Here is an 11,763-nt window from a genome sequence, read left to right as displayed (position 1 = left end):
TGCTGTTTTATTGTGTGTGTGTGTGTGTGTGTGTGTGTGTGTGTGTGTGTGTGTGTGTGTGTGTGTGTGTGTGTGTGTGTCTACAAAAACACTGAGTGGAGTAAGATAAATGAGTCCACATTGTTTAAAAAAATTGCTTTACGAAAAAAACCCAAAATGATTGCTGCAGCTTTTTTCAAGGCGACTTCAGGCCAAAATGAGTTGTTGGCATGTGTGAGTTTTCTTTTGAATCCATGCTTGAATGCCACTGACTGCATAACCCTCATTTTTTTTTCTTAAAAATGGGAGGAGCTTTTTTTCCTTAAAACATTTTATAAAAGTTCTAAAAGTTCTAAAACTTTTAAAAATAAAAATAAGATAAAAGTGTTGGAAATATATATAGAAAACACATTTAAAACTCAAAATGTAAACTTTGAATTCAAATAATTAAACTTTTAATTTTAGTAGTCCTGGTTGCACCAGTTCTCTTTTGGAGAGATTTGAGCTTCACTTTCACATCCCTTATCTTTTTTATGTGATGAACTTCTGCACTCTTAACATGTGACAAAGATAATGATTTCTGATAAAAGTTGATTCTAAATGAAAGCCACAAGTCAAATCTTGGAAAACTGAAAACATTTCTTAACTTAAAGCAAGAACATATAAGATAAATAAACAGTAGCATAAGAACAATGTTTATGTATCAGAAAAGCTGTGGCATTTTTCAGGCTCCTTAAAAATCGTGTTTTCACTGATCTTAAAGGAACAAGTCAGAACTCCTTACAGAGCTGTAAGGCACTTTGGACACAAACCTCAAACTCACGTTAAAATTCAAGAAAAACAAAACTCCTGGAACTTCCACGCAAAGCCAGCAATAAAGGAACAGTGCATCTTTCTGTGTCTAATATGGTGGAGGGTTGTACAGCTCCTCATATTTTGGTGGCGATGTGGAGAGGACAGTGGGAACTGTGAGCAGGATGGTGGGTCTGTTGGGGTAACGCATCTGGTGGATCATGGCCGAGGACAGAATTGTGCCGAGCAGCTGCAGGGGACACAGAAAGGAGAGTTAAAAATCAGCTGCTCTGCAGGCTTAAAAATCTTAAATTGATAACAAGCAAATTCAAGTCAGTTTTCTTTATATAGCACCAAATCACAACAACAGTCTCCTCAGGGTGTTTCATGTTGTCAGCTAAAGGCCCAACAATAATACAAAAAATCAGATCACTCTGTACGAGCAAGAACTTCGAGACTGTAAAAAGGAAAAGGTCTCGAATTTAAAGAGAAATGAGAACTGAACTCAGAGTCAGTGCGCCCCAGGGCAGCTGTGGCTACAACGTAGCTTGCCACTGCCAGTGTGTGAATGTGTGCGTAAATGGGTGAATGACTGAATGTAGTGTAAAGCACTTTGGGGTCCTTAGGGACTGAGTAAAGCGCTATACAAATGCTGGCCATTTACCATTTTCAGCTAAAATAGATTCTGGCTCCACTGTTAATGAGAAATATCAGATTTAGATTTATGGCGCTGGCACGGCTGGCAGCCTTAACTCAATTTCCCTCAGGATGAATAAAGTATTATCAATCAATCAATCAACACACACACACACACACACACACACACACACACACACACACACACTGAAACAATTCTATTTTTATATCAAAATAATTAATAATCATATATTAATCTTTTTCTGGGACTTGGTGAAAATTCATTCTCCAACTAACACAAACATTTCCTTCTGGTTTCTCGTTGCTTTTATTTGATTGGCTCCCCACCCACTCGTTCTTCAAACAGAAGCTTTGATGAACAACTTGGTTTGTTTTCTCAGCCTGAGATAACGATACGATATTTTATGTTATTATTTTATTGTTTCCTGCAAAGACCTGGATTGGTACACATGATTATAGGCTACTTGTGGCTTAGTCATGGGTCCTACAGTGTTTTATTGTTTCGCGTGTCTTTCAGGTGACTCCATAATATGACTCGCATTCCAGAAAGTACAGAGTACTTACTGTCTCCTGCCTCATTGTTTCCTGCAAAACCTGACTTGTTGCCTGCAAATTGCATGCAAGTACAGGGTACTTGAGCCGTATTTGCAGGTTGTGTTATAAAGTGCTATCAAAAACTGAACAACTAGATGTGTTATACACGCAATGACCTCATTATTTGAAACTTTTCCATGTTTACTATGAGCGGCCACCTCAGGAACAGGAATTCCAGGTGTATTTGGTTAGAATGAAACCGAACTGAGAACATTTTACTGAACTCACTTAAACTAAAAAATAGTTTTGACTGAAATTTCATCACAGAAATGTTTCTTTTTATTGTCACAGATCAAATGCTGATCTTCTGGAGCATGTGGCATTTTCAAGTCTTTGAAACATGATTTTAGGACTTCACGATCATTTTTAAATTTGATCGTGAAGTAAATAAAACCAAAATAAATTTTGGTTATTATTTTGTAAATCAAAAATAACAGTGACTGATGTAAACTTAACACTCCCCATCAAGACAGAAGCTAAATGACTGGCCATTTGTTTTTTCAGTTTTAAAGGATTGTTACAGATCACATGGTAAATGACTTGCATCTATATAATGCATCACAAGTTTTACCTAAAGATCAAAGCACTTTAGACAAACCACATCCTGCAATTTCACCATATTTAAAATAAAAAAAATCCCCATCCACTACTCTGAATACTTTACTGCTATATTAAACTACTTTCTTAAAAAATGATATTGAATCAGATTTTGTTTGAGTGCTGCCATTAGTAACTGAAACAGGACATTTACTCTGTGGAAACCTTGTCTTTAAATATCTAACAATACTCACTGCCAGAATAGCCAGAGTGAAGAAGACTCCGAGTACGATGTCAAAACCCAGCAGGACGTAGTGCATTATTATGGGGAAGCAGGTCTAAACACATAAAAAAATAAAGTTAGAGTTATAGTTTCTGTAAATCAGCTGATGAAATCAAGAAACATTTTTCAAAATGAAGCCAAGTCACTCACTTGGGTGTAGATGGATGTTGATCTCTCCATTAAAGACTGGAAAGATAGAAAAATTAAAAGATATGACTAACCGAGATACATTTAATAGAAGTGAAGCTGTGTGTGTTGATACTCACTCTGTAGCCAACAGTCTGACACTTGCCGTCTTCCTCCTCCTCTGGGTTGCATTTACAGGATTCGGGAATGTTGTTCCAGTCTTTGTAGCTGAACAGACCACAGCAGTGAAACTAAAATAAACCAGAAGAAACACGAGGGTTATAGTTGACTGGTACAGATGAGATGGAGACTGATTCTTTAAAAAGTGTGAGAGAATGTTATAAGACACTGTCCAGGACATTTCCTTCTCCTGCTGTTATGATTAACTGTAATCTATACAACCCATATAATCCAGTCTATGTAATCTGGCCTGTTGGACAGCTCTGGAAAAAGTGAAGGGGGCAGAAATTCTGGACTTTTAATTGTCATGATAAAGACTCTCCTCCGTGGTTGTTCATATTTTTCAGCATCTACAGAAATCTCAGTCAAAACAGAAAATATATAAATCTATAACCAGCCGAGATGTGTTCATGAAACCGCACATCTGTATCTTACAGTGAGACAGAGATGAAATGTGTCATTAAACTTCTTTAGACTGACAGAAAGGATAGTTTCTTCAGACCAAAGCTTGCTGTATGTTGACCTCAATGCAAAAATATGTTTGGCACCTCTGATTTACATTGTGCCGCAAGAGAGGAAGTTGAAACTTCTGCTTTTTACCGAGATTCAAAGTAGAGCTATGGTTTTGATTCTAAAGGGAAGTCAGATACACATATCATTGTCACGGTCCTGGGTCTGTGACCCAGTGTTTTCTGTTTTGTATGGTTAATCTTTGACTTCATGATGTATCTTTGTTTATTCCTACGTTTTGGTTCTATGTTATATTATACCTCTAAGTTCAGTCTATGTATTTCCTGTTTTGTTGTGAAGGTCCGTGTCTCATGTCAGCGTGTTTAGTTTTGTTTCCACTGTCTCGTCATGTCCGATTACTCCCAGCTGTGTCCTCCTTCTGTGTCTCATTCTCTCGTTATCCCTCTGTGTATTTAAGCCTTGTGTCTGCCTCTGTTAGCTGCTGGTTTTTCTGGGTAATTGCCATCAGGCATTCTGTGTATTTCCCTGCGTCACTGTTTCTGGTTTATTTCTCCCAGTTCAGGTTATTCTTAGGTTTTGTTTCATGCCCATTATGTTCCTGTTTGTTTTACCTACCAAATCAATAAAGCTCGCTCACATCAGAAGCAGCCTTCATCTAGGGTCCTACTTTCAACCTCCACTCATCTACCACTGCAGACGTGACAATCATAGTCTTTCTAGTGTAAAAAGTTTAAAGATTCAGTGACACCATTTCATGTGTTGCTTTTTTTTTAAACAGGACAGTAAAATAAAGGAACACAGTTTACTGTCTTGGTAAAAGCATTTCCTGGCTCCGCACTTTGCATATCTTGATTTGCACTTCTCTTTGAGAATGCATCTGACAGCCAATAAGCAGCCTGAACTCAACTGGATGCCCTGTGTGGAATTACGGGAATGGAAAAACAGGTCTGACAACAAATGTTTGTGAGCTGGAAAGTCAATGGCTGCAATCTGAATGTAGCGAGAAAGAGGAAGCTCTTTTGTCAAAGCAACCAACCATGACTTTTCATACTTGGCAATTAGTGCGTGGCTGCACGGTGTCTTCATGAGTAACACTGTCACGTAAAAAGAATTTCCGGCTCGATACTGATACTCAAGAAAATACACAACATGAGGACAAAATGACAGAATGAAAAGACAGTTCTTATGTTTTAAATAAATGTTCAAACACTTCTGACTCTTTGGCTCCTCATCAAACAGATCTGGTATGTTAGGCTGTCACAGTTTCTGGTTGCTGGTACTTACTTTACTTCCTTTTGCTTCAATATGGGAAACAAACTTTATAATTATGCTTTGCTATTAAATTAACACTATTTATCTATCAAAACTGAACAGACCACAGGAGTGAAACTAAAAAACCCCAGAAGAAACAGGAGGGTTATTGTTGACTGGCACAGATGAGATGGAGAACAGGATTGGCAGTCCTGACTGATGACAATGCCCCACAGTCAAACGATGACCTTTTATTATTTGCCATCTACTACCGTAACGATAACCTAATAGGTAGCTAATGTGGCTAACTGCTAATAGCTAAAGTAGTTAAAGCTAATGCTAATGTTTAATACTTCAGCTTAAAAAGTCTGACCTGACAAAATTCCTCAGAAACACTGGGTTGTCAGCTTCACCAAGTTGGTTGTGCTGCTGTTATTTGTTTTAATTTTAGTACCATTTAGTATTTACGATTATGATTGTCTTCCCTTCTCAACAACCCTACTAGCATTTTCACAATTTTGGCACTGAAGGGTACCATTAAGTTTTAGTTTCATGGAAATCCCAACCCACCACACAGTTTTTACCTTTAATGGCACTCAGCTGGTTTGGATGTAAGAATAAAACATTAAATTGAACAAAAGAGAAATCCACAAATTACATGAAGTATAAAACACAAGGCAGAGCTGAATATCTCACAGTTTTCTGGATGTTGTCAGCCATGTTCTTCATATCCTTTGAGTTTTCATCCAAAGGCAGAAACATCCGAAACTTGTCCTCCATTATACCTTCAATCTGCAAACAAAATCGTCATCCATATTAGATATCACTTTTTGAAAATAATGTTGTTTTAGCCAGTGATTATTTATCTTGGTGATTATTTTGATACATAAAGTGACTAAAAGGGTTTCCAGCAGAGATATTTGTGCAAATAGAATTGAAGTATTGAAATATTTTAATATTACAGTTTATTAAATTCTTTAAGGAACAGTTTAAATAAGATGAAAACCATCCAACCATCCACTTGAGAGGATTAAACTGATGAAACTCAGCTTTACGTCACTTTTAGGCCTAATTTATAGTAATTTCACTAAAAACTATGTCGACATTTGGATTATTAAACTATGTTATTTGTCACTGCTGTTGTAACGCTGTAGTTTGCAAGTACTTTTCCTTGAAAAACAAAGCTACACACACTCTGTAGCGCTGATGTGGCAACCAGACACTCATGCGGTTGCAGTCTGTGAAAATGTGGTTATTTCCACTTTTTCAGAGGAAGCTGAAATTCCACTATGTCTTTATCCACAGTGAACTCTTACACTTTCAACTGATGAAGTTGTTAGTTAGGTTATCATCTACAGTATTTTACTGAAGTTAAACACTGTCATTAAATATATATTTATTTTAACAACCTTCCACCTTACCTACATATAACAGGTACAATAAAACCATGTACAATAAAAATGAAAACCGAATACCTGATTAAACTTCTCTGCTGCTGTCAGCTCATGTAAACCTCTTTACATGTACCAGACACTGGTGAATCTCTTTAGGGCTGGGGGCAAGCTTAGTGTTCAGTTCTATCAACCCCTTTGCATCAAATTTTTTTCTATTTGGCACAACATATGGGAAATTTTTGCATGGAAAGCACTCTGAAAATGCTCTACTTTCTGAAACTACGCAACACAACAACTGCCAATAAATGAATTACTGGAAATGGCTTTTAATTGTGTTTACTGGTGAATTTAGCTTCATCATGTTCGCAGCATAAATAAAGGAGTGCCTGTATTTACATTTCCTATCATTAGACTCCAAAGCAGTGACAGATGGGCCTTTACCTGTGGACGCATGATGGCAACCGGGACTGCATATTTGAACATCACCAGACATCCAAGGACCATACACACTAGGAACTGCGGGGAAGAACATGAAAACACTTAATCTGATGTATTTGGGGATTACTGACATTTCTCAACCCTGACCAGTTTCACTGTGAGGAAGAAGAAAAAAGATCATTTGACTCTCCACATTAAATCATAGAATATTTCTAAGATGGTTGATTTTGTAACATGTAAAAAGGAAGTAATTTTTCTTCTTTCACAACTGTGCATGTGATCTACTTCAAGCTTTGTGGCTGTATAAAGCTTTTCAACTGTTCTCATTTTACCTAAAAGCGGTTTTGCACTTTAATAGCAGTGCCTCCAGAACATGCTTTCAGCTCCAGTGTGCTCTGCACAGCGAGTCTATACTCACAGGGGGACACTTTCTGAAACAGTGGTCTGTGTGTGTGTTAGTTACTCCTTGGGGTCATATTGGGTACAAACAGCAGTCTTTGGGGCTTAAAAATTAAGGGCTGAAGTATCAAAAGTTACAGTACTTCCGATGCCCACCTAAGGCTCCAGCAGTAAGTCGACATTTGGAGTTTTTATTTTGAAGTTAGAGTATCCCAGAAGATCAGGTAATCTTTGTACTCACCACAATCAGAGCAACTCTGCTCTCTTTGTGGGCTCCATAGGCTCCCAGGATAGCCAGCACCATGATGATGGCGCCCATGATGTAGAGGCTGAACAGGCCACTGACCCGACCCTCCAGCTACGGCCAAAAGCAGTAAATAAAAGTCAGATACAGCTTCAGAGTCACACCCATGAGTTAAACCTGTGTTTCAACAGCTTTGTTCTCACATTTCCTCCTTCTTGAATGCTGGTGGAGAACTGAGCCAGCAGAGCGAGACTGATGATGACGCCGCCAACAATCTAAATACAAAATAAAACTGATTGGTTAGAACTTTATGGACCACGACAACCGAAACAGCTGTGAACCAAAACTTTAAAAACTAGGGAAACTAGGTCATATCTTAGAATTGCTCGAATAATGAGCAGTTATTTTGAAATACAGGTAACCACAGCCTAGCTAACGATCAGCTGGCCTACTTCCAAACAAATAAAGATTAAAGAGCTGTAAGCTAAAGGTGACTGGTCGAGAACTAAACAGAACTGAAACCAGTAAAACAAAGTCCACCAACCCCAAGCGAAACAGTGACGCCTTCGAAGCTTATGTCTTCTATGTTGTGAGACGTGACGGTGTTGTGCCAAAAAGTGATTGTCTGCCAAAAACTGATTTCTGGCATTTGCCAAAAACTGATTGTTTGTATTTAAACTGCTATAAACAACTTGTTGATCTACAATATGTGAAACATATGTCAAATATATCCCTCATGAATTATATCAAGTCATCTTGACCAACAAACAACATTTCTGTAACAAGGTAGAAGCCTCAATCACTTTTTGGCAGTGACTTTTATGTATCCTTTATTTATGCAGTTAAAAAAAATTCTTGTTTGCTTTAAAAATGTCTCTTTTAAGAGTATTCTGGCCAAGAGGACAGCTGAAATTGCAACAAATGCAAAAATAGTTCTGTAAACATATTTTAAGTGGACAAAAGGAAGCTGATTGATTATAATTAAGTACAATAACACAGCTACAAAGATAATTGAGAAACAGGTAATTTTTTTAAAATTGTGTATTTAACCCCTTTGCAATACCTGTTCACCGAAGTCTATTTAGCAACATACGTAATGATATTACACATAAAAAACACACGGAAACATTGGAAATCAGTTTTTGGCACAGCAACCCGGCACTGCGCACTTTAAATTACTGCTGGGACCAAACACGTTTTAGCTGCTGTTTGAAAATGAAGCTCAACTCACCGCGAAGAAGATGTTGAAGATGATGAAGGTGCGTTTAAGGCAGGTGTTGATCTGAGCCATATTTGCAGCTTGAAAGAGAAGAACACTTTTGAAGAAAACAGTTCTGTTTGTAGAGTCCACAGGAGCGCCGACTGCTGCGGAGAAAGTGAGAGGAGATGGGCGGGTTGAGCTGCTTTTAAACTACCCCAGACGACAGCGGGCGGGAGTTCCAGTAAACCACGGAGCAGCCAGATGATACTTAACAGGAGGAGTCTGGGGCATTCCGGTGTTTGCCAAGACGGATCGGATTTAAACTACTGTAAAGATTTGATAAGAATCGAAGATCAAATATATCCCTCATAAATGATAGCAAGTTATATTGGGCCACGGAGCCAGCAGAGCTGTGCTGATCTGGGACTGTAGCAGGGCTCGCAAAATTTCAAAATCTCTGGTAGCCTTTCGGGCAGGGACTCTTCAGTTTTTGGTAGCCCAAAATAAATGTAAGTAGCCCGAATAAAAAAGAGAGCAATTTTTTTTGATTGATGTTTTGTTTCCTGTTTTGTTTCCGTTACAATATTATACATTAAAGTATAATATTGTAAAGGAAACAACACATTAATCAAAAAATTGTTGAAACACAAATTACAACATTGTATAAAAATTACAATCATCAACTCAAATACTTGGTTCTAATTGAACAGAAATTTCTATGAACTTGTAAGAACTGTGTAGGACATGAATCAGTCTGTGTCAGATCCTGAATTTGAAATTTCCACTGAAGTCACGGGTAAGAGGAAAATGGAACCAAGATCTAGGCCATTTGCTTTTTGAAGTTTGCAAAGACTGCTAAATTGTGCCAGTGGTAGTTCACTCTTTGCAACATAGTAGCTGTTCTAAACAGATTTTCAGGTTTATTTTTAGTATGTTATTTCCAATTGGTCTTTGTTCTGGGAAAGATATTGCAGACTGTAATAATGCATTTCTTGCATTTCTCATGGGTTATAATGGGGGGCTTTCTTAAAATGACTGGTCCCAGTAACAAAGGCGCTTGTCGACTCAGAAATCGAGGGAAAACCAACAACACAGAACATCATGTTATTTACACGGTTGCACATAAGTGGTCCGCATGTGCGCATTCGCTGTCAAAATAAAAGACGCGCACCAGATAAGAAGTTGCAACGCGCGTTTGCGTCCATATAAAAGGCACTGTTTTTGTCCGCTAGAGTGGGATTTTCACGGCACATTCTGCACCACATCTCTGTGCGTTCATTATTTGTTTGAAGCCAGCTCACCTCCTGCAACCACTTTTTCGAGAATACGTGCTTCTTTTGTGGTTCGGACTCCTTCTGACATTTCTTTGGAGGTGGATGTTGAGATAGTTAATAGGTATGCCCTCATTGTCATCTGTTGTGATTTTATTTTGAAAGGATGCTTCCTGTTATGCTGCAGAGTGCACGCGAGAGTTCAATAAACAATGGCCCTTTCTCAATTCTCAAGTACGCGAGTACGTACTCGCGTTCTCGGCGGGTACGTACTCGCCGAGAACGCACGGGAGTACGGACTCGCCGAGAACGCGAGCACGGACTCGCGATTTGTACAATTGGAACACCAGCGTACTTGATGATGTCATAGGTCCGGAGTTTTTACTGCCGTCCTTAATTTAACTGTGAGTAATACGTTATGAAGCTTAACTTTAATCACAGCCAAACCGGTTTACTCAGGAACAAATAAAACACTGAAATAAACCAAACATTAACATTTAGAAGTGATCTAAGTGACTTATATATTATGTTTAACCTCAGTAGTGAAATCTCTATTAATAAAAATAGTGTACGTGTACATACCTTAATAAAAACAAGCAGGTGAGATGTTAGAACGCTTTTATTTTTATTTTAGTGGACACTCAATACAATAGACAACTACTGGGGTTTGTTTAACCTGAGTAGCGAAAAGACCGCGGGGGGGGGGGGGGTTTGAAAACGGTCTGCCGGGAGTCGGCTGTTCTCGCCGGCTGTAATAATCCTCGACCTCGCTGTCTGCTATGGAGCTGGCGGGTCACAGACGTCTCCGAAAACGTCGGACCTCGTTTGGAAATATATGATATCTTGATAAATCGAGCAGATATTTGAAGTTTACACAGCTAGATTCTCGCTTGAAAAGAACTTAAAAGTTTATTTTGTGACCCAGAAAGAGTAATATTTAAAAGTTTTTAGACCCGCTCGTCCGCCATTGCCGCGTTTGAGTTTTGGACGAAATGCATTCTGGGATATTTAGCTGTACCAAGTCCACACAAGTCACCGCCGATGCATGCTCGATAAAACGGGCGGAGCGAGAACACATCCGGGACTTTTTCGCGTTCTCGGCTTGATGCGTACTTCGAATTGGAACAGTACTTGGTCTCCGACTGATGACGTATCACGAGTACACGAGAACGCAAGTACGCACAAGTACGCATATTGAGAAAGGCCCAATGTCACCTTTTGGGTGTGACGTTCCGGTGAAAGCCGATGCCCCACGTGTGATTATTCCTCCGACTAAATAATGAGTATCTTCAATATTCATGCAGAGTCTGCTGGAAGACCCGTCTCTGCTAACAGGTTATGGGCCCAGGAAAATATTGAAGCTACTCCAGGGGAAAGTTTACCACCAGAAAAGTCGCAAAGTACAGCGTGTTCGGTGAGGATTAGCATGCTAAGTTAGCACCATGAGTAAGCGTGCTGGTGAACCCAGTGGCCGATGGGCAAGGTTGGTTTTTGACGGAGATGAGAAGAATTATGAACTGTGGGAGACAAAATTTTTGGGACATCTTAGATTACAAGGTCTAAAAGACACAATATTGAAAAGTGATGACGAAGATGAGGACGACGAAGATAAGAATGCCCAGGCCTATGCAGAGTTAATACAGTTCCTGGATGATAAGAGTTTATCGCTCGTGATGAGAGAAGCTGCTGATGATGGACGCGAGGCATTGAAAATTTTAAGAGACTATTATGCAGGAAAAGGTAAACCAAGAATTATCAGCCTTTATACTGAACTGACTTCTCTGAAGAAAGCAAGCAGTGAGAGCGTCACCGAGTACATCATACGCGCAGAGACATTTATTACAGCCCTGAGAAATGCTGGAGAGACACTTAGTGATGGTCTGCTTGTAGCGATGGTGTTAAAAGGTTTACCAGAAGCATTTAAACCTTTTTCGGTTCACATTACA

At 39.0% G+C, this 11,763-nt stretch overlaps 1 protein-coding gene across 1 annotated transcript; it reads right to left on the bottom strand.

The window, feature by feature from the left end:
* Positions 1 to 57: 57 nt before the first annotated feature.
* On the bottom strand, positions 58 to 8,741 carry LOC146499236 (tetraspanin-8-like). Its single transcript, XM_085138198.1, has 9 exons — positions 8,577 to 8,741; positions 7,549 to 7,620; positions 7,343 to 7,459; positions 6,706 to 6,780; positions 5,567 to 5,662; positions 3,109 to 3,219; positions 2,993 to 3,028; positions 2,814 to 2,897; positions 58 to 1,021 (listed from the first exon to the last, which is right to left on the bottom strand). Exons 1-9 carry the CDS (start codon positions 8,634 to 8,636, stop codon positions 881 to 883), a joined length of 792 nt encoding a protein of 263 aa, XP_084994324.1. The 5' UTR covers positions 8,637 to 8,741; the 3' UTR covers positions 58 to 880.
* Positions 8,742 to 11,763: the final 3,022 nt, after the last annotated feature.

This window comes from Neolamprologus multifasciatus, chromosome 17, assembly GCF_963576455.1.
Source record: "Neolamprologus multifasciatus chromosome 17, fNeoMul1.2, whole genome shotgun sequence".
Lineage (NCBI taxonomy): Eukaryota > Metazoa > Chordata > Actinopteri > Cichliformes > Cichlidae > Neolamprologus > Neolamprologus multifasciatus.
The sequence above is the reverse complement of the archived record's forward strand: the minus strand, read 5'-3'. Positions and strand labels throughout refer to the sequence as shown.